This window comes from Hemitrygon akajei, chromosome 3 (assembly GCF_048418815.1).
Source record: "Hemitrygon akajei chromosome 3, sHemAka1.3, whole genome shotgun sequence".
NCBI classification, from domain to species: domain Eukaryota; kingdom Metazoa; phylum Chordata; class Chondrichthyes; order Myliobatiformes; family Dasyatidae; genus Hemitrygon; species Hemitrygon akajei.
The window spans coordinates 14,305,308-14,329,419 of record NC_133126.1 but is presented as its reverse complement, the minus strand read 5'-3'; the positions used below and the strand labels follow the sequence as shown (position 1 = coordinate 14,329,419).

The 24,112-nt window shown below is 42.1% G+C and overlaps 1 protein-coding gene across 6 annotated transcripts in view; it reads left to right on the top strand.

The window, feature by feature from the left end:
- The window catches only part of setd3 (SET domain containing 3, actin histidine methyltransferase), a 156,170-nt gene that overhangs the window by 125,050 nt on the left and 7,008 nt on the right, over positions 1-24,112 (top strand). For all 6 annotated transcript variants that reach the window (XM_073039207.1, XM_073039202.1, XM_073039203.1 and 3 more), the window contains exons 10-12: positions 2,041-2,207; positions 13,668-13,753; positions 22,281-22,441. In XM_073039207.1, the coding sequence (XP_072895308.1) occupies positions 2,041-2,207; positions 13,668-13,753; positions 22,281-22,441 (414 nt within the window). The remainder of the gene's footprint in view (positions 1-2,040; positions 2,208-13,667; positions 13,754-22,280; positions 22,442-24,112) is intronic.

Below are 24,112 nucleotides of genomic sequence, written 5' to 3'. Positions count from 1 at the left end.
TTACGGACATTCTTAATTTCTCCCTCTCCCCGTGTGTAATGCCCACCTGTTTCAAATCATCCATCATTGTCCCTGTACCTAAGAACACTAAGGTAGCATGCCCTGTCACACTCGCCTCAATTATAAGCAAATGCTTTGAGAGGCTAGTTAAAAGACTACATCTGCAGTGTGCTGCCACCCAGACTGGACCCCCCTACAATTCGCCTATTAATGGAACTGGTCTACCAATGACGCCACAGCCACAGCACTACACTCCATCCTCCCTCACCTGGAGAAGAGTGATGCATACGTTAGAATGCCATTCCTGGACTACAGTTCCCATAATTCCCTCCAGTCTAGACAGGAAGCTCAGAGACCTTGGCGAGCACCCCACCTTGTGCTGCTGGATCCTAGACTTACCACTGGGATCATTGAAGGAGGTAAGGATGGGCTCCCTCACCTCTACCTGTCTGTCCCTCAACACAGGTGCCCTCCAGGGTTGTGTACTGATTTCCCTTCTCCACTCCCTTTACACCCACAACTCTGCTGCAACACACAGCTCCAATCCGCTGATCAAATTCGCAGATGACACTACTTTGATCGGCCTTATTTCTACCGGTGATGAGATAGCCTATGGAGGAGAGGTTGACACCCTGACACAGTGGTGCCAGGATAACAACCTCTCCCTTAATGTCCAAAAATCAAGAGAGCTGATTGTGGATTACAGAAAGAATGGAGACAGGCTTACCCTGATCAACATCAATGGATCTACTGTTTTGCAGGGTGAGTAGTTTCAAAGTCCTCAGTATACACATCACTGATGATCTCACCTGAACTGTACACACTGGCTTTGTAGCAAAAAAAAAAGCACAAGAGTGTCTCTTCCACCTCAGGCGACTGAAGAAATTCTGCATGGACCCTCAAATCCTTAAGACCTTTTACAGGGGCACCATTGAGACCATACTGACTGGCTGTATCACCGCCTGGTACAGGAACTGCACCAGCCTTGATCACAGGGCATTTCAGAGAGTGGTATGGACAGCCCAGCACATCTGTGGATGTGAACTTCCCTCCATTGAGGACATTTATATCAGCAGGTGCAGAAAGAAGGCATGAAAGATCACTGGAGACACCAGTCACCCCAACCATAAACTGTTTCAGCTTCTTCCGTCTGGCGAACGGTATCATGGCATTAAAACCAGAAACAACAGGCTACGGGACAGCTTCTTTCTACAAGCCATTAGACTTTTGAATTCACATGTCTGTACACTGTGACGGAGTCATAACACAAAGATTTTTACTTCCTCACGTTGTGGTATGGATGTAAGATTTAAATAAATTCTAAATTATGGAGCAATGCTTTATTAGTATGTTCCTGAAATAATAACCTGGATGACAATGATCAGATTTTTAGGATTAAAGATGCTAAGGAGCTAGACTAAGAAATTAGACTATTGAAGGCACCATGGTAGGGTTATGGTTAGCACAATTCTATTAGAACTCGGGGCATCAAAGTTTGGTTTTCGATTCTAGCACCATCTGTAAGGAGTTTGCATGTTCCTCCCCATAACTGCGTGGGTTTTCCATGGGTTCTCTGGTTTTCTCCAACAGTCCAAAGGTGTACCAGTTAATAAGTTATTTGGTCATTGTAACTTATCCTGTGATTTGGCTAAGGTTAAATAGGTGGGTTGCTGGGCAGTGCAATTTAGTATTTTAGTTCATTCCTATAATTGCCTTGTTTGCTCATTCTGTTTCAAGAGATTTTTCATTGTATAGTTCAAACAATGAAAACATTTCACTCTTGTGCCTCTGCATTTTGTTAGTTATTTACGATAAGTTTTCTTTTTAGAGTTCCCTGTAAAAAGGAGTTGAAAATACAGTAAGCCCTGAATCCTTTTAGGAAAATGTATTTGCAAGTTAAGCCAAGACTGCTTAAAAACTCTTATTCAAATAGGAGACTCGCTCTCTGAGCACTAAGATCTGAGACTTGGAGTTGCATGGTTACGGTAATTTGCCAAATACTCTGTACTCAGCTCACACAGAAAATACTCAATTTTTCAGATCTACATTTTCTATGGGACTCGATCCAATGCTGAATTTGTGATACACAATGGATTTTTCTTCAATAATAACTCTCACGATAGAGTGAAGATAAAACTGGGAGTAAGTAAAAGTGACCGACTCTACGCAATGAAAGCGGAAGTTCTAGCACGTGCTGGTATTCCAACGTAAGTACCCTATAACAGTGTTCTTTCCCTTTCTCATCATTCTGTTATTTTTGTGTTTGTTGCTGTACTTATTGTATTTACCATTTATTATCAAGTATGTTGTTTATTCTCTGACTGGCACAAGAGCAAGGAATTTCAGAGCACCTTGATGGAAATGACAATAAGCTGTTCTGATTTTCTGTCACAGTCCTGGCCTTTTGGCCCAATGAGCCTGCTCCAAACAGAAATCAATTGACACTCATCCAAATAAACTTACCTAAATAAACACTATGGCGGCCTAGTGGTTGGCACAATACTATTACAGCTCGGAGCGTCGGAGTTGTCCATAAGGGGATTGCACGTCCTCCCACAGTGACTGCATGGATTTGCTCTGGGTACTCTAGTTTCTTTCCACAGTTTGAAGATATACCAGTCAGTAGGTTAATCAATCATTGCAAATTGTCCTGTGATTAGGCTAGGGTTACTTAAGTGGGTTGCTGGATAGTGCAGCTTGTTGGGCCAAAAGGGCCTGTTCTGTACTGTTTCTCTAAATAAAATAAAATTAATTAATTAATCCCACATTTCCATCAACTGCTCTTAGATTCTACTCACTAGCTATGCACCAGTTCTCTTCCCTGAGAGTATATTGCTTTATAAGTAATAAACTTATTACTCAATAATAAGTATACTGCGTTATATACTGTTGTGGGAGATGACCTCCCAAGGGGATGCCACGGAGACCGGCTTACTGGCACTGAACATGGGTCTGTGCTGCAGAAAGTGAAAAGGGAGAAGAAGGGAGCAGTAGTGATAGGGGATTCAATTGTCAGGGAAGCAGACAGGAGATTCTGTGGATGTGAACGGGATGCCCGAATGGTATGTTGCCTGCCTCTCAGGTCAGGACGTCTCAGATCGCCTCGACAACATCTTGGAGAGAGGGAAAGCAGCCAGATGTCTTAGTACATATTGGTACCTATGACATAGGAAGGAAGAGCAAAAAGGTTCTGAAAAAGGAATTTAGAGTGCTGGGCTGAAAAATGAGTAGCAGGACCTCCCGGATAGTAATTTCTGGATTGCTACCTGTGTCACGTGACAATGAGGGTAGAAACAGGATGATTTGGCAAATTAATGTGTGGCTGAGAAGCTGGTGCAGGGGGCAGGGCTTCGGGTTCTTGGGTCATTGGGATCTCTTGTGGAGGAGGTATGACCTGTTCAAATGTGATGGGTTGTACCTGAAACCGAGGCAAACGAATATTCTTGCAGGCAGGTTTGTTAGAGCTGTTAGGGAGGGTTTAAACTAATTTAGCGGGGGTAGGAATTAGAGTGAAGGGACTCAGGATAGGATGGATGGTAAAAAAGCAAAGATAGCGTACAGTCAGACTGTCAGGAGGGGCAGGTAGATGATAGGACGTAATTGCAGCCAGCAGGGTGAGTATCAGTGCATTAGGGATGCAGAATCAAACAGGGTAGCAAATGCAGCAGACAGTGTTATATCTCAATGCACAGAGTATAAGAAATAAGGTGGATGATCTTGTTGCATTTTTACAGATTGTCAGTTATAATGTTGTGGCCTTCACTGCATTGTGGCTGAAGGATGGTTGTATTTGGGAGCTGAATGACCAAGGTTACACGATGTAACAGAGGGATAGAAAGGTTGACGGAGAAGGTGGCGCAGCTCTGCTAATAAAGAATGGCATCATATCAGTAGAAAGATATGATATAGGATTGGAAGATGTTGAATTCTTGTAGGTTGAGTTAAGAAACTACGAGGGTAAAAGGACCCTGGTGGCAATTATATACAGGTCTCCCAACAGTAGCTGGGACGTGGACCATAGATTACATCAGAATATAGAAAAGGCGCTTCAGAAGGGCAATGTTATGATCGTCATGGAGAATTTCAACTTGCAGGTCGACTGAGAAAATCAAGTTGGAAATGGACCCCAGGAGAGTGAGTTTGCTGAATGCCTGCAAGATGGCTTTTTAGAGCATTTTGTTGTTGGGCCTACTAGGAGATCAGCTTACTGGATTGGGTGTTAAGTAATGATCTGGAAGTGATTAAGGAGCTTAAGGTAAAAGAACCCCTAGGAACCAGTGATCACAATATGATTGCGTTCAATTTGGAATTTGAAAGTAAAGCCTGATGTAGGAGTATTTCAGTGGAGCATAGGAAATTACAGCAGTATGAGAGTGGAATTGGCCGAAGTAAATTGGAAGGAGATGCTGGTCGGGATGACAGCAGAACAGCAATGGCTTGAGTTTCAGAGAAAAATTAGAATGTGCAGGATAGATGTATTCCAAAAACAAATACTCAAATGGCAAAATAGTTCAACCGTAGCTGACAAGGGAAATCAAAGCTAATGTAAAAGCAAAAGAGAGAGCATTCAACAAAGAAAAAAATTATTGGGAAGACAGAGGACTGGGAAGCTTTTAAAACCCTACAGAGAGCAACTAAAAGAATCATTAGGAGGGAAAAGATGAAATGAAAGCAAGCTAGCAAACAATATAAAAGTGGATAGTAAAAGCTTTTTTAGGTATGTAAAAAAAAATAAAAGTGAGAGAGTGGATATAGGACTGCTAGAAAATGAAGCTGGAGAAGTAATAATGGGGACCAAGGAAATCGCAGATGAGCTAAATTAGTATTTTCATCAGTCTTCACTGTGGAAGACACTAGCGGTGTGTCAGATGTTGAAGGGTGTGAGGGAAAAAAAGTGAGTGCATTTACTGTTACAAGTGAGAAGGTGCTCAAAAAGCTGAAAGACCTAAGGGTACATAAGTCTCCCAGACCAGATGAACTGCACCCTAGGGTTCTGAAAGAAGTAGCGGTAGAGATTATGGAGGCATTGGGAATGGTCTTTCAAAAATCATTGGACTCTGACATGGTGCCAGAGGACTGGAAAATTGCAAATGTCACTCCACTCTTTAAGAAAGGAGGAAGGCAGCAGAAATGAAGTTATAGACCAGTTAGCCTGACCTCAGTGGTGGGAAGATGTTGGAGTCAATTGTTAAGGATGAGGTTATGGAGTACTTGGTGATATAGGACAAGATAGGACAAGGTCAGAATAGTTTTCTTAAAGGGAAAATCTTGCCTGATGAACCTGCTGGAATTCTTTAAGGAGATTACATGTAGGATAGATAAAGGGGATGCAGTGGTGTTGATAATTTTGACTTTCAGAAGGCCTTTGACAAGGTGCCACACATGAGGCTGCTTACCAAGTTAAGAGCCTATGGAATTACAGGGATGTTTCTAGCATAGTTAGAGCATTGATAGCAGGCAGCGAGTGGGAATAAAAGGATCGTTTTCTGGTTGGCTACAAGTGTTTAGTGGTTTTCCACAGAGGTCAGTGTTGAGACCGTTTCTTTTTTTGCTGTATATCAATGATTCAGATGATGGAATAGATGGCTTTGTTGCCATGTTTGCAGATGATATAAAGATTGGTGGAGGGGCAGGTAGTGTTGAGGAAAGAGGTAGGCTGCAGAAGGACTTAGACAAATTAGATAGATAGATAGATACTTTATTCATCCCCATGGGGAAATTCAACTTTTTTTTTCCAATGTCCCATACACTTGTTGTAGCAAAACTAATTACATACAATACTTAACTCAGTAAAAAAAAATATGATATGCATCTAAATCACTATCTCAAAAAGCATTAATAATAGCTTTTAAAAAGTTCTTAAGTCCTGGCGGTTGAATTGTAAAGCCTAATGGCATTGGGGAGTATTGACCTCTTCATCCTGTCTGAGGAGCATTGCATCGATAGTAACCTGTCGCTGAAACTGCTTCTCTGTCTCTGGATGGTGCTATGATTAGAAGAATGGGCAAGAAAGTGGCAAATGAAATAGATTGTTGGAAAATGCATGGTCATGCACTTTTGTAGTAGAAATAAATGTGCAGACTATTTTCTAAAGGAAAGATGCAAAGGAAGTTGGGAGTCCTTGTGCAGAACACCCTAAAGGTTAACTCGCAGGTAGAGTCAGTGGTGAGGAAGGCAAATGCAATGTTGGCATTAATTGCAAGAAGTCTAGAATACAAGAGCAGGGATGTGATGCTGGCGAGGCCTCACCTTGAGTATTGTGAACAGTTTTGGGCTCCACATCTAAGAAAAGATGTGCTGGCATTGGAGAGGGTTCAGAGGAGGTTCACATGGATGATTCCGGTAATGAAAGGATTATCAAATGAGGGACTTTTGCTAGCTCTGGGTCTGTACTCGCTGGAATTTAGAAGGATGAGGGGGATCTCACTGAAACCTTTTGAATGCTGAAAGGCCTAGACAGAGTAGATGTGGAGAGGATGTTTCCCACGGTGGGGGAGTCTAAGTCAAGAGGGCACAGCCTCAAGACAGAGGGGCATCCACTTAAAACAGAGGCGTGAAGGAATTTGTATAGCCTGAGGGTGGTGAATTTGTGGAATTTATACACAGGCAGCTGCGGTGGCCAGACTCAATGAGCCAAATGATCTAATTCTGCTCCTATGTCTTATGGTCTTTTGGGTTTCCACTTTGGAAGGAAAGATGGAAGATCAGATTATTATTTAAATAGTAAAAGAAGGCAAATGGAATGTTGGCCTTCTGTGCTAGAGGGATTGAATTTAAGCACAGGGCGGTTATGCTGCAACTGTGTAGGGTATTGGTGGGGCCGCATTTGGAGTACTGTGTGCAGTTCTGGTCTCCTTACTTGAGGAAGGATATACTGGCTTTTGTGGATGTGCAGAGGACGGTCACAGGTTGATTCCAGAGATGAGGGGGTTAGACTATGAGGAGATGTTGAGTCACCTGGGACTGTACTTGCTGGAATTCTGAAAGATGAGAGGAGATCTTATAGAAACATATAAAATTATGAAAGGCATAGATAAGATAGAGGCAGGAAAGTTGTTTCCACTGGTAGGTGAGAATAGAACATAGAATAGTACAGCACATTACAGGACTTGGCCCTTCGGCCCACAATGTTGTGCCGACCCTCAAACCCTGCTTCCCATATAACCCCCCACCTTAAATTCCTCCATATACCTGTCTAGTAGTCTCTTAAACTTCACTAGTGTATCTGCCTCCACCACTGACTCAGGCAGTGCATTCCACGCACCAACCACTCTCTGAGTGAAAAACCTTCCTCTAATATCCCCCTTGAATTTCCCTCCCCTTACCTTAAAGCCATGTCCTCTTGTACTGAGCAATGGTGCCCTGGGGAAGAGGCACTGGCTGTCCACTCTGTCTATTCCTCTTAATATCTTGTACACGTCTATCATGTCTCCTGTCATCCTCCTTCTCTCCAAAGAGTAAAGCCCTAGCTCCCTTAATCTCTGATCATAATCCATACTCTCTAAACCAAGCAGCATCCTGGTAAATCTCCTCTGTACCCTTTCCAATGCTTCCACATCCTTCCTATACTGAGGCGACCAGAACTGGACACAGTACTCCAAGTGTGGCCTAACTAGAGTTTTATAGAGCTGCATCATTACATCGCATCTCTTAAACTCTATCCCTCGACTTATGAAAGCTAACACCCCATAAGCTTTCTTAACTACCCTATCTACCTGTGAGGCAACTTTCAGGGATCTGTGGACATGTACAGGGATCCCTCTGCTCCTCCACACTCCCAAGTATCCTGACACTTACTTTGTACTCTGCCTTGGAGTTTGTTCTTCCAAAGTGTACCACCTCACACTTCTCTGGGTTGAACTCCATCTGCCACTTCTCAGCCCACTTCTGCATCCTATCAATGTCTCTCTGCAATCTTCGACAATCCTCTACACAATCTACAACACCACCAACCTCCGTATAGTCTGCAAACTTGCCAACCCACCCTTCTACCTCCACATCCAGGTCGTTAATAAAAATCACAAAAAGTAGAGGTCCCAGAACAGATCCTTGTGGGACACCACTAGTCACAACCCTCCAATTTGAATGTACTCCCTCCACCATGACCCTCTGCCTTCTGCAGGCAAGCCAATTCTGAATCCACCTGGCCAAACTTCCCTGGATCCCATGCCTTCCAACTTTCTGAATAAGCCTACCATGTGGAACCTTGTCAAATGCCTTACTAAAATCCATGTAGATCACACCCACTGCACTACCCTCATCTATATGCCTGGTCACCTCCTCAAAGAACTCTATCAGGCTTGTTAGGCATGATCTGCCCTTCACAAAGCCATGCTGACTGTCCCTGATCAGACCATGATTCTCTAAATGCCCATAGATCCTATCTCTAAGAACTAAGGGACATAGCCTGAAGGTTTGGGGAGTAAATTTTGGATGGAGATGAGGAGGAACTGCTTTTTCCAAAGAATGGTGAATCTCTGCCCAATGAAGCAGTGGAGGCTACCTCAGTAAATATATTTGAGACAAGGTTGGATAGATTTTTGCATAGTAGGGGAATTAAGGGTTATGGGGAAAAGGCAGGTAGATGAAGATGAGTCCACGGTCAGATCAGCCATGATATTGAATGGCAGAACAGGCTTAACGGGCCCGCTGGCCTGCTCCTGCTCCTATATCTTATGTTCTTATGTACTTCACGTTGGTCAGCCAACCAACAGACCTGTACATCTCTGGGATGTGAGAGGAAACTGGAGCATCAGTAGGAAACCCAGGGAGAACGTGCAAACTCAGCAGAGCCCATGTCTCTGGCGGCGTGAGGCAGAGGCACTACCAGAGCCCCAACCAGTCCCTCCACCAGCACCTTCATTCACCAGGGTGATCTTCCCTCCAACTCCACTCATTGTCTCCGGACACTGAGAACACTCGCCTATCAACTCCTCGGACAAGAATTTCTATCTGTATGGTGACTTATAATGGATTTCACAATTAAATCAAATAGTGCGAATTTAGAAAATATACGGTTTCAGGGAAAGTTTACTCATGCATTTATTTTTCAGGGATATTTTTGTCATTGCCAGTATTTTTTGAGAAAGAAATGGAGGAAGAGAGGAGAGAGGTGAAGATATTTGTGTGTGTGTGGGGGGGGGGGGGGGAATTCCTGAGCTGGAGGTACAACCATGACTTGTGGAGCAATTTACTTTAGTGAAGATCAATAGGACTAAATTAGAGGCTTGTTGGTCTGGAATAGATTATAGGGATGCAGAGAAGAGAGACTGTAGAGGGTTTGAAAGTAAGTTTAAATACTTTACAACTGAGACATTTGCTATACTGGGATCAAACAAATTCAGAGACACAGGGATTGTAGGTGCTGGAATCTAGAGGAACTCAGTCATGCAGGCAGCAATTGTGGAAGCGGAGGTCTGATGAAAGAGTTTTGACCAAATGATATTTGACTTTCTGAGTTCCTCCAGCAGTTTAATTTTTACAGCAAACAGATTCAGTTTGTTCTGAAAAGTGTATATAATAATATTATATTTACTTTTTCCATCATTAAAGAAACATCCAGTTATGAATTGTTTAATGTACTTCAATGGCATTCATTTTCCAATTTTGCTGGTGAGGTGTTCCAACTACAAATCTGCACCTCCCATGATTTCCTCTGTCCATTGGTTTTAATCAGTGGAGACCCATGGGCAATACAGCCACAATTTCTCAAACGGCTGATGATAAGGCTTCTGCCAGCAGTAAATTCAGAAAGTCAGCATCTTTAATTGTGCTAAATGGGTGGCAACAAATAGGGAATTACGATCTCTCTAAACATGGGATTAGATGTGGCCCATTCGTGGGGGAATGGGAAGATCAGGATTTCGGCCAAGGCAGGGAAATCAGGTCTCACCAGCATGGTAGTCTAGTGGTTAGCACCACACTTTACAGTGCCAGTGTTAAGAACGTGGTTCAATTCCCATTGTTGTCAGTAAAGAATTTGTACATTCTCCCCCTGAACATGCAGGTTTCCTCCAGGTGCTCCAGTTTCCTCCCACGTGTCAAAGAGGTATGGGTTAGGACCAATAAATTATAAGCTGCTATGTTAGTGCCTGAAGTATGGAGGTACTTGTGGCCTGTCCACTGCACATCTCAGATTGTGTTGGTCATTGACACAAACAATTCATTTCTCTGTTTCGATATACATGTGACAAATGAAACTGAACTTCAAAGCTCCTTTGACCACATCTGTAATTTCTGGTTGCTACTTTGCAGAAAGAATCTGATAGCATAAAAGAAGGTGCAGGACTGATCCATAAGGATTAGCTTTGAGGAAAGATTGTCTAAAATGTAATTGTTTGTTGGAGACAAAGGACTGTGAGAGATTTCACTGAAGTATGTAAAACTGAGTGTCCTACATATGCTGAATAGAAATGACCCCTTGCAAGGAGGCCAATAGGTTTAAGGTAATTCAGTTCGCGTTTCCTGAGGTTCCACAACCAGGAATGTGTTAACTAAGTTTCGCTAACAGCTGCTGGTGTGTTTGCACACACTCATCATGTTCAGTAAGTCCGTGGACGGTTCACATGCCATAACTGGCAAGGATACTGGCTGATAGGTTCTCGATTAGTCAGGGTATCAAAGGTTACATAGTGAAGGCAGGAGAAATGGGGTTGAGAGGGATAATAGATCAGCCACAGTGGAATGGTGGAGCAGACTTGATGGGCCGAATGGCCTAATTCAGCTTTTGTGTCTTTGGTCTGATAGAGAATGAGGAACTCTAATTAGTCTGAGTAGCTCTTTCTCAACTGAGCATGTGGACACCATGAGCAGAGTCAGTGGCTTCTGTGCCACAAATTTCTGATTCCATGATTCAGAGCTAATTTATAATGTTAGGTGAATAGGCTGAATGTACTTCAATTAATAAAAGAGAAACTGGAAGTAAATTGAGGAGCTGAAGACTTTTTCTTTCTTTATGTATGTTCTAAATTGATGCACAAAGCTTTGACTTGGTTAATTCAGGCTTTCCATGGACTGACAAAGTACATTTTCTACCCACCAACTATCTGTTTCCCCAAGCTTTAAGTGCAGTTTAGGTTCTTCTGCCGGGCGAGGATTGTATTATTTCTGAAACTTCGAGTGAGTTAAATTGGTCAGAACAAATTAAATGCTGCATTCACCATAAAGATTCTGTGTTTTTCCTGACAGAAGTGTTCATTTTTTTACATGCTGTGCCTTTTCATTTTGAGTATGTATCACAACTAATTAAAGTAACAGTTAATAAAGGAAGCAGATATAATCTGTTCTCCAAAATGCTACGTGCTTCAGAACATTTTGTGTGACTCCAAAAGACAACCTTACAGAGATGAAACTTAACACTGAATCCACCTCATCCTTGCCTAGGTCATATTATTCCTGAGAATAGAGGGGCATCCATTTAGAACACAGATGAGGAATTGCTTTACCCAGAGAGTGGTGATTCTGCAGAACTCATTGCCACATACGGCTGTAGAGGCCAAGTCATAGGATATATTTAAAGCAGAGGTTGATAGCCTCTTGGTTAGTCAGGGCATCAAAAATTATGAAGAGAAGGCAGAAGAATGGGGTGAGAGATAATAAAGCAGCTATGATTGAATGACAAAACAGACTCAGTGGGCTGGATGGCTTATGGCCTTATTATTTATGGCATTAGTGGGATAAGACATCTTGGTTCCCCTAATATCAAGTTCTGACACCAATTCTGGTTAATTTGAAAGTGGACAGTTTTTCATTTTCCCTCATTTTAATATCTCATTAGGTCCAAAGAAATGTGGAGTTTTCTTTACATAGCAGTACCAGCTGAAGTGGATTTCAGTGATAAAACTGAACTGGTTAAAAGTAAGAAGTGCCCCAAAACAAAAAAAATGTCTAGTACAATTTCCTCTGATCACAAATTCACTGTGTAAAATCCTTGACTAGCCAAGGTGTTCATAGCCGTGCTCTATGAGAAAGATTTTCCTGTGAATGTCCCAATCTTCCACATGGCTTCTGCCCAGATCAATAAGAAATCATTATACCTAGCATGACGTGTGTCCTATTGCTCTACAATAAAGCCTTAACAACAACTGTTCTCTTTTCACTCCTCACTCACTGATTTGATTAATCTTGGTATATCCATGGACATAAAAGAGGCTACAGAAGCTGGAATCCTAATTGATCCTGATGCAAAGTTTTTACAAAAAGAATTTCAACAAATTCTTTCCCCCTTTAGATGCTGCTTGACCTGCTGAGCTCCCCCAGCAGATTGTTTGTTGCTTGGTTATATTCTACTTCTTGTTAACTGAGTACAGGAATACCACTTACAGCAAACTCAAGCTGTAAGATCTCTCATCTTGTTTCCCAGCTAAAAGAAAGTGGCATTGCACTGCAGGACAAAAGTACCAGGGAGTGCACCGAAAAATCACCAAAAAGGATAATAATCAGTATTCCTTGGGTTCAGTTCTCACTTCTTCAATTCCCAGAGCAGAACAAACACACACACTGAAAGCTTAATTACTAGATATCGGCTGCATTAGATTGTACATTAATAATGCAGCCCAACTAGATTACTATCTATTAACTTAAATAGCTGAGTTGAATCCTCCTTTAGTGATATGCTGTTCTATCTACTGGTACTTTATTGTGAGCTGCAAGAGTGAAAATCTAACGCCATTACAGGGGAGATATAATCAGACTGTGCTCAGCTTTGGTGCCATTGTAGAAGCTGATGATGGGACCGGAGTACGTCACAAAATTGCTTTCATTTTAAAACCCTGCTCAAGCTCTCATGTTTTCTTCTGCCGGTCTCTTAAATTTAAATAATCCCGCAAAAGCTGCACACACAATATACTGGAGGAACTCAGCAGGTCAGGCAGCATCTGTGGAAATGAATAAACAGTCTATGTTTTGGCCCGAGACCCTTCTTCAGGACTGAAAAGAAAGGGGGAAGACACCAATATTAAAAGGTGGGGGGGAGGAGGATAGCTGGAAAGTGATAGGTGAAGTCAGGTAGATGGGAAGGATCAGTGGCTGGAGAAGAAGGATTCCTATAGGAGAGAAGAGTGGACCATAGAAGAAAGGGAAGGAGGTGGGGACCCAAAGGGAAGCGATTCGTAGGTGAGAAGAGGTAAAAGACCAGAGAGGGGGAGGAAAAATTTATTTTACTGCAAGGAGAAATTGAAATTGATGCCATATAGTTGGAGGCTACCAAGATTTAATATAAGATGTTGCTCCTCCACCCTGAGGGTGGCCTCATCTTTGCACAATAGGAGGCCATGGACCGACATGTCGGAACGGGAATTAACATGTTTGGCCACCGGGAAGTTGCTTTTGGCAGATGGAGCAGAGGCGCTCAATGAAGCGGTTCCCAATTTATGGCAGATTTCACCAATGTAGTGGAGGCAAAAGATAATTGACATGTCACACTCCTAAACTGTGAAATTCAATACGTAAAACTACAAGGGATGCAGACCCACTTGACACTTTTAAACACCAGGAATGAGCTATTTATTTAACCTTGCTTTTTGCTAACATCTTTTTTATTAGTTTTCTTCATGTTTGGACTTTATCCCGTTGTAAAGCACTTTGAACTACATCATCTATGTGAAAAGTGCTCTCTAAATAAGTTGTTGTTATTATTATAAACTCTGATATCTCTGTGCTTCCCCCAGGTCCAGTGTGTTTGCTCTGCATTGCAGTGAGCCTCCAATCTCAGCCCAGCTGTTGGCTTTCCTCCGGGTGTTTTGCATGACTGAAGGTAACTCCTGCGTTGTGCGGTGGTGGGTGTGGGCGTGGATCTCGATATGACTAGACCAGTGGAATCGTAGAGAGATTAAGCATGGAAACAGACCACTTGTGTTATCAAGTCTACACTGAGCACTTAGCAAGTGTGCTTACTACAATCCTGTCCTAACCTTGTTCTCTCCCTCCCCCACCCCCAGATTCCGCCACTCATCCACATTTTACAGATATCTATTACCCTATCCATGTACACATTTTTTTGGGATGTGAGAGGAAACTGGAACACAGCACCTGGAGGTCCAGCTTGGTCCTGCAAGGCAGCTCTATGAGGTGTGCCACTGTGTCACCCTGTCAGCAGCCAGTCTTCTTCTTCGTGAGCCCTTATCTCCCAGTAGAGCATAGGCCATTGATGACCTCCCATCTCCTCAATGGTGTGGTTGGAGTTCATCAATGTTTCTGCACAGGGGATTTCCCTATACAGCTTCAACAGTTGGCCAGCCTTACCCATTTCTACCCCTCACAATGGGGACACAGGGTTGGACTTCAGAGGCAGCCAGTAATGAGAAGACTCAAATTGACTCTCTTGAATTACAAGGAAAATCTGAATGAGTTATAATAAATTCTTGAAGTGAGATCATCCGTGAAGCAATTCATATGATCTACAGCATCAGTGAGGTTTTGAACTTGTTGCTGACAAGTCTTTGTGGGCATTGGCCAGCTCTGGATGTATAATGGTGCTCTAGCTCATCTGCATCTCTTCATCCACATAATTTACCTCAGTCATCAATGACTAACTTTTGCTATTTCTCAGATTTTCCTAAGTAGGACTGGGTCAGCAGTAAGGATGGCAAATTCTTTTATTTATTACCTTTACAGTAATTGCTAAAAGGCTACTTTGATTTGTCATTCAGATATATTGAGAACTGCTATTAATATTGTCCTTTTTCCTGTTAGTGTTATCTATTTTTTTCAAGTAAAAGGCTTTAAAAGGATTTGAGTAACCTGCTCTTTATTTATGGGCTGTTTCCCCCCCCCCCCCCCTCCTTTTGTTCTAATTTTGGATTCCAGCTGTTAGTTGTATCAGACTTTAATAGTGAAACCCATGTTTGTATTTACTTTCAACAAAGGATGAGCCAGGCAGATGATCCCTCTTACAATAGTTCTGCCTCAGAGTATTTATCTCAAGGTGCTTACTCTGTGAATCTGCAAATCTGCGAGTCATTTGGAAGCTGGAGATGACCTGTCCTGGTGTGGAGGATCATGTATGTGTATGGGTGGCAGGGAGGAATGGGGTTTGTTCTGCTGTTCTTTTGTTGTTTGTTGTGATCTGCCGAGCATTGTGGGCATACTATGTTGGCGCCAGAACGTTCAGCAGCACTTGGGGGCAGCCCGTAGCACGTCTTTGGAGCAACTGACACATTTTGCTGTATATTTCAATGTACTTACTGCCCATTACACCACTGGCATTTAGGGCAGCAATGAAGGTCCTCCATCTCTGGCTGTGTTCAGGACTTCCTTCATCATGTCAGTAGCTTCCTCTCAGTTTTCACTATTGTTAGTCATGCAAGTCCTGTGTGGAGACTCAGGAATGCCATCGTGTTCAGATGCGGGATTCTTCATTGACTGGTCAAACAAAATTGTTACGGAAACAGCAGAGTTTTTAGCCCTGAGCTGAACCCTCAAACCCGGAGGACTGGTGGACCATTCTTGGTCTGTCCTCTACCCTTTGTCCTGTTTGGCATTGGTGACCCTACCAAGAGCCAAAGCATAAAGTCCTGACTCCAGCCTACACAGCTGTCTGGGTCACTGAGGCATGCAAGCTTCCAAACTATGACAAGGTTGTGGTCTTCTTGGAGGTTTGATATACATGTGATAAATAAAACAAATCCTGATAATAAACCTCATTTTCCCAAATCTAAAACTGGAAAAATACAGGACAAGTGTGAATGATTTCATCTTCAATTTTGTCATTTTCTCTTCAAGTGCCTCTTTGCAGTTGACCAGGTGTGTTAGGTTTACACCATGGTTGCATTCATATTTTGCATTTGTAGCCAGAGAATCACCTTCAATATCTTCCGTTCTCACTTTTCTACTGTTCCCTTTGGACTCTCCCTGAGGACTTTTTTCACCCAACACATTTTCTTATCTGCATTCATCGCCCTGGCGGCATCACACAAAGTCACAGCGGTTTTCCAAATGTACAATGATGGCTCCAAAAATAACTTAATAGCATTTTCTTGACCTCCCTAATTCCTTCCAAATTGCTGTGCTTATAACACTGGACTGGGTAAGTAGAAATTTCCCACAAAACATTAGAGACTGATGTCATTATCTTTGGTTACTGTCATAAATTGGTAATAAGCCAACACATTTGACCCTCAGACAGTCGTCTGTCTGAAACCGAACCATATTGTTCATGATCTTCAGGTGTTTGACTCTGAGATGACTTCCAGACCACATCAATTTCCACTGCCTGTTTCTACCTTTGTAACATCACCCAATGACACTCTTACTTCATTTTACTTATTACTGAATCCTCCTTCCATATTTCAATGCACCCCTAATGGATCCTGCTTTGCGTATCCCTTTGTAAATCTGAGGTACTACTTAGAGGGTGTGCACACAAGTCAAGTCAAGTCACTTTTATTGTCATTTTGACCATAACTGCTATGTACAGTACATAGTAAAAATGAGACAATGTTTTTCAGGACCATGGTGTTACATGACACAGTACAAAAATTAGACTGAACTACGTAAAAAAACAACACAGAGAGAAAAAAACAACAACTATGCTAGACTACAGACCTACCCAGGACTGCATAAAGTGCACAGAACAGTGCAGGCATTACAATAAATAATAAACAGGACAATAGGGCAGTAAGGATTCAATCCAGGCTCTGGGTATCGAGGAGCCTGATAGCTTGGGGGAAGAAACTGTTACATAGTCTGGTCGTGAGAGCCCGAATGCTTTGGTGCCTTTTCCCAGATGGCAGGAGGGAGAAGAGTTTGTATGAGGGGTGCGTGGGGTCCTTCATAATGCGGTTCGCTTTGCGGATGCAGCGTGTAGTTAAATGTCTGTGATGGCGGGAAGAGAGACCCCGATGGTCTTCTCAGCTGACCTCACTATTCTGGAAATTCACATGCTTGTTAGTTGAGATAATAAAGGTACTTACCAATAAATACAGATCCTCTCTGTGCGTAACTGATCGCTATTGTTGAGGATTAATACTTGAGGGCTAATCCTTGTTACAGGGGGTTAGTGAAAGTGATACTGGTCCGCGTTCTTTATTTGCTTGCTCAGGAGGAGTGCTACTGTTCCCCTTTACTTTGAGCTCAGGTAAGCAGATTTCCACAGGATAACTTGCTTGTAGCAGCTCTGGTTTTCCAGATTTCAAGGATCAATAGCTGTTTCAGCCCAAATTACCGGTAGTCCTACAGCATGGACCTCGGTTGTTAGCCCCTATATTGCAAATTTGAAAATTTTTAGGGTTGGGCTCTGTACGTCATTTAACTTGACCTCTCATTACAAACCTGGCAGTGTGCTTCGCGTTGAGATGACATGTTCATTTCTTGAGCATGGAAGGGAGCACATTGGGCAAAGCAGGACCTCATCTATAATCAAAATCCAAAGTAAATTCAGCGTAAATTTACTATCAAAGTAAATATCTGTCACCATATACAATCCTGAGATTAATTTTCTTGCAGGCATTCACTATAAATCCAAGAAACACAATAGAATCGAGAGACTGCGCCCAACGGGACAGTCAAACAACTAATGCACAAAAGACAACAAACTGTGCAGATATAGAAGAAACAATAATAAATAAATAGATAATTAAATAATATTGAGAACATGAGCAGAAGGATCATTACAAGTGAATCCATAGGTTGTGGGAACAGTTCAGTGATTGAGCGAGTGAAGCTCTGGTTCAAGAGCCTGATGGTTGAGAGGGGGGTAATAACTGTTACTGAACCTGATGTTGTGGGTCCTGAGGGTCCTATACCACCTTCTTGATAGGACCAGTGAGAAGAGAGCATGGCCTGGGAGGTGGAGGTCTTTGATGATGAATGCTGCTTTCCTGTACATTCCATGTAGATGTAGTCAGTGGTGAGGAGAGCTTTACAAGTGATGGACTGAGCTGAATCCATTACTTTTTGTAGGATTTTACTTTGGCATTGGTGTTTCTATAGCAGGCCGTGATGCAACCAGTCAATATACTTACCACCACACATCTATAGAAGCTTGTCAAAGTTTTAGATGTCCTTCCAAATCTTCGCAAATTTCTAAGGAAGTAGAGGCACTGCTGTGCTTGCTTCGTAATGGCATTTACATGCTGGACCCAGGACAGATCTTCTGAAGTGAATTTAAAATTTCTGACTCTCTCCACCTTTGAAACCCTGATGAGAACTGGCTCATGGACCTCTCGTTTCCCCCACCTGAAGTCAATAATCAGCTCCTTGGTCTTCCAGTAGACAAATGTAAGGAATAACAAAATAATTATTACCCTGGATCTGATGCAACACAAAAACAACATTAGATAAAGAACACAATAAATATAAATACATAAGATAGCTTATATACAGAAATTGATTATATGTCCATAAAGTGACGCTAGACACAGGAGTGTCTGTACATAAGGCGACTGACAGGAAATGATAAAGTAGTGATGATTGGGGGTGTGGAGGGTTAGCAGGTGGAGGTGATGATTAGCCTTACTGCTTGGGGTAAGTAATTGTTTTTGAGTCTGATGGTCCTGGCATGGATGCTACATAGCCTCCTTCCTGATGGGAGTAGACAAACAGTCCATGAGCGGAGGGGAGTGGAGGGGTATATGATGCTTCATGATTTGGCTGGCCTTTTTCTGGCACCTTTCTGTAAATATGTCCTCAATGGCAGATAGGCTGGAGCCAGTAATGTTTTGGGCAGTGTTGACTACCCATTGAAGGAATGTAATTATTTAATTTATATCCTCATGAAGTGTGTTCTTCACTCCTGCCCTGCGACAATGCATCACATATTTTAAAATTCCATTATCTGATTGTTCTTTCTAGGACTACTCTGTACAAATTTGCACATGACAGCAAGGCACATTTAAAAACTGTCTTGCTCTGAAGCTGTTTAGAGTATTTAAAATATTTAAAAGTTGTGAAATAATATTCCTTCATCAAGTGCATGTATTCCTTATTTTTTCATTGTAATATTGTACAGTTCTCTGCATTAAATTATATCTTGCATTTGTCTGTTTCCTTGCTTATTTTGCCAAATTCATTCTATGTTTAGCCACTGGTTGTACTGCTTTCATCTCTCCCCACTGCCAGCATCACAGGTAGCTCATGAGGAAATGTGACCGCTTTGCGTAAGCTCCTCAGTCTAAGATATTTACACTTATGAGCTCTGATATTCCCGACACTACAAACCAGGAAACCCCACTTACCACTCTTTTCTCCATCCCTTCATTGCCATAACCATGCTTCTGCATATTTTCTTTTCTCTCTTCACCCGCCTTCTTCTTCAAACATCATGTTCACCTTGAATCTGCACTGCTCTGAGTTTGACTAATTACTGATCATGAGGAACTTTGCCAATGCCTTTTGTAAATCTGAGGGTTCCCTGGAGGGGTTGCTGCCTCAAGGAAGCTGAGGAGGTTAGCTGGAACAGGATCTTTGTCTCTGGGTTCACATCGGTTATGATTCATTTACTCAGCCTCCTGAGCCTTTTGCGACTTTCTCCCAGATCTGGCAGATAATCATCTTGACTCCATCTATCGATCTTTATTTTCATTGCTACTCTTGAGACCTTACGCCAGCAAAAATGATTTTTGATGTTTTTTAAAAAAAAATCAACTAACGTAATGCCTATAATTTTGTGGGGAAAGTGGTTCAAATTTCCTTTGTGTGAAAGCAGTGCTTTCAATTTTCAATTTTTCCTAACACAAACACAGGAGATGCTGTGAATGCTTGAAATCCAGAGTAACACATACAAAATGCCAGAGGAACTCAGCCAGCAGGTCAGGCCACATCATAGGAAAGAAATAGAGTCGACATTTCAAGCTGAGACCCTTCAAGATTCCTGAATGAAGGGTGTCGGTCCGAAACATTGACATTTTATTCCTTTCTATAGATGTTACCTGACCTGCCGAGTTCCTCCAGCATTTTATGTGTGTTACTCTGGATTTCAAGCTACCATTAAGGAGGAGGTAAAGGAGCCTGAAGATGTACACTAAACGATTTAGGAATAGCTTCTTCCCACCGCCAGCAGATTTTTGAATGGACAATGAATCCATGAAAAATACCACACTTTTTATTACTTATTTTTGCTCTCTTTTTGCACTAATAATTATACATCTTATTAAAATCTATAGTTTTTTGTTATGATTTGCACTGTTATACTGCAAAACAGCAAACTTCATGTGGTATGCCAGTGATATTAAACATGAGTCTGATTAAGATTGTGGTATTACTTCCTATTTTCCCTTCTTTATATCTCTTTGCTCTAAGATCATTTTAATTATTTATTTATTGGGCTACAACATGGAACAGACCTTTCCGGTCTTTTGTGTTGTGCATCTCAGCAAGCCCCAGATTTCATCCTAGCCTAATCACAGGACAATGACCAGTGTAAACAGCTTATCCACAGGCACTCAGTTGAAATGTTTGCTCTTTTTAGGTACCTTTCATCATCCTGCAGATAGTAAACCCCAGGGCCTGCCTAGAGAGCCTGTCCATTAATTTCGCCCTGTAAGCTATGCCCTCCCATTAAGCCAAAGATATGGAAAATCTCATGTACAGAACCAAAACAAATTTTAACATTCGACATTTCGGGCCGAGACCCTTCATCAGGACCGGTCATGAATCTTGAAGGGTCTCGGCCAGAAACGTCGAATGTTTATTCTTTTCCATAAATGCTGCCTGGCCTGCTGAGTTCCTCCATCATTTTGTCTCTGTTTTCTTTGGATTTCCAGCATCGGCAGGTTTTCTTTGTTTAAGATACAGTACTGAGTCAGACGGGTGCAATAACCACGGTAGCGCGGCGGTTAGTGTAATGCCAGGAACACAGGTTCTGTCCTGCCTTAAATTGAACCCGAGTTCTGGCGTTAATATGACATTATAAGGAGTTTATATATTCTGTAAGGAGTTTGTACATTCCCTCATGACCACATGGGTTTCCTCCGGGTTTTCTCCTACAGTCCAAATACATAGGAGTTAGTAGGTTAATTGGTGATATGGGTGTAATTGGGTGGTGCGGGCTTGCGGGGCTAGAAGGGCTCTCTACTGTGCTCTATTTCAAAAGTATAAGTAAATACCCAGATGGAAGATGAGGTGCTGATCCTCAAGCCTGCTATAGTCCTCATCATAACAAATGAGGCTGTGTGAAATACAGGCTTTTTTTTCTGACCCTGCCTTTGTAATGCAAGGTAGATCATTAATCATGGTGATTTCAGAAGATTAATTGTATTTTTTCAAAAAAATTAAGAGCAGTTGGTGATCCTTGAATCTTTTATTTCATGATTACTTCATACAGGGATCTGATCTCAAGTAAAGTAGATTGCACTTGACCTTTAGAGGGGTAGAACCTTTCAACACACTGTCTATTCCATTATTGTCATGCAGTCCTTTGGTGAAGTTTCATCTTTGTTGTTGATAATTAACGGAGTGAAAGATTCCAAAGTTCGTATTTGTTGAAGCACCTTTGAATTGTAATTCCTGTTGTGTGCAGCCAGGTTTCCCATTGTGTGGACTTGCCAATAGCAATGATGTCCCAAATATCAGGGATTTATTTAATGTTTGAGGATAATGTTGTGGAGGGTGCTGTCTCCCCCATCATCATCCCCTCAAACCATAAGACGTAAGAGCAGAGTTAGGCCATTTGACCCATTGTGTCTGCTCCACCATTCCATCATGGCTGATTTATTATCCCTCTCAACCCCATTTCTCCTGCCTTCTCCCTGTAACCTGTGACGTCCTTACTAATCAAGAACCTGTCAATGTCCACTTTAAATATACCCGATGACTTGGCCTCCAGAACTATCAGTGCCAACAAGTTCCACAGATTCACTACCTCTGACATCCTCCGTGGTCAATCTAACTCTCCCCTCCTACACAACCCATAACCCTGCTGCTGCCGGTGAGCCACTGGGCAGTTTTGACTATATTTGTGATAAAGTCTGCAGATCACGCTTGGAAGAAGGTGTGGAACCCTTCCATAAGACTGAAAAGGAATCTTGATTTAAATGGACAGGAGATAACTCTGCTTCCTCAGTTGAATAGTCAGTTGAAGACGGTACAGTTGTAAAAGAGAGAATCCAGGAACAAGTCAAGCTCTGTGCCCTCAATTGTATCTACTTCAAACCTCAGAAATGAGATTGTGCTCTACTACTTGCGGAATGTTGAAAGGAGCAAGAAATAATGAAAATCCAACTGTGTTACTGTTTTCTTGCTCAGAATATAATCAGCCCAAGTTATCCTTATGCTGAATTAGTGCCTCTAGGATTTTGATCTATCTTAGTTTGAATGTACTTTAAACATGATTTGTTTAATTGCAGATGAATTGAAAGAACACCTTGTTCGAGAGCATGTAATCGATAAGATCTTCACCTTGGGAAACTCTGATTTCCCTGTAAGCTGGGATAATGAAATTAAACTGTGGACCTTTCTTGAAACCAGGGCTGCACTCCTGTTAAAAACATATAAAACTACCACGGAGGTAAGTTCTGTGAAAAGCAGAATGAAATTTGCAAGTGATAAGCTAAGTGTAATGATCGACATGTTTTTGCCTTGCACAAAGAATGTGGAACATAGAACAGTACAGGCCCTGCAGCCCACAATGTTATGTCAACATTTTAAATTACTCCAAGATCGATCCCACATAGCCCTCAATTCTTCTTTCATCCATATGCCTCTTAAATGTCCTTAATTTATCTGCTTCTGCCACCATTCCCAGCAGGGCATTATCTGTGTGCAAAAAAAAAACTATTCCTGAGAGCACCCCCCATACCTTCCTCCTATCACCTTAAATGTATTAACCATTGCAAACCTAGGAAAAAGTTGCTAACTTACAACAGCAGCATTAACTGCTGCATCACTGTGCTGCCCTAAACACAGTGTCAGTTCGCTGTTCAAATTGCTTCTCCTCACTTCTTCTTCAAAGTTATTTTAAATGTATGGGTATTCACGTAGAGATAGGTCTCTACAAAAGGAGGTGTAAGGTGTTCTTTCCATCTGCTAGCCTGCTGGTCACCCTTGGGCACTTGCTGGCCCCACGATCAGGGTCACATGAAGCCATGGGAACAAGTGGTGGATGATCGTATGCACCAGCTTCTCATCTCACAAGTCCCAGTTGTGTGACCACTGATGCCAGACAAGCAATCTCTGAAGAGTATTGATAATGGCTGAAATCATCCATCTTGTAAAGACACGGCCCAGAAGAAGGCAACGACAAGCCACTTCTGTAGAAAAATTTGCCAAGAACAGTCATTGTTGTGGAAAGACCTTGATCACCAACGTCATTCAACTGGGCACATAATGAACAAACAAATTTTAAATGTGTTTCTGCAGGTTGCCATCCTCTCTCTCACTCTTTGCTCTCTGATGCTGAAATCTTCAACTTTGTACTTCCTCTGATGCCCACTATCCACTCTATCTAAGACTTTTGTCATTGAGGTGGCACAGTAGCATAGTGGTTAGCACAATGTTTTGCAGTACAGGCAACCTGGGTTCAATTCGCACCCCTTCCTGTAAAGAGTTTGTATGTTCTCCCCGTTTCTCTCAGGGCTCCGGTTTCCTCCCACAGTCAAAGAAATACTGGTTAGTAGGTTAATTGGTCAATGTAAATTGTCCTCTGATTAGACTAGGATTAAATTGGGGGTTGCTGGGCAGCATGGCTTGAAGGGCCAGAAGGGCTATTCCACACAGTATCTCAATAAACAATAAATATCTTGCATTCCTCTATCAAGTCACCTCTCATCCTCTGCCACTCCAAACAGAAAAGCCCTAGCTTGCTCAACCTTTATACGGAGTTTATACACAAACTTTATACTGAGTTTATACACTTATAAACTCTGCATATATTCTACAGGATCTGTTTGCAAAGACTGCTGCCCTGTAAAGTTGTGTTTAAGAGTACTGACTCCTACAGTGCATAACAGCCTATGCAGATTCAATATTCAACTAGCCATGTAAAATCTTTGCCTTCAGTCCATTTTAAAAGTTATTATTGAACCTGTTTCCACTACTATTTAATGACAGAGAAGTAAGCCATTCAGTCCATTATATCTATGCTAGCTCTAAGAACATTCCCAGACCAATCCCTTAACCCATCCTTAATGAATGGATGTTCCAGTTTAAGATGGCTCTACCGAGGCGTCTTACTGGTGGT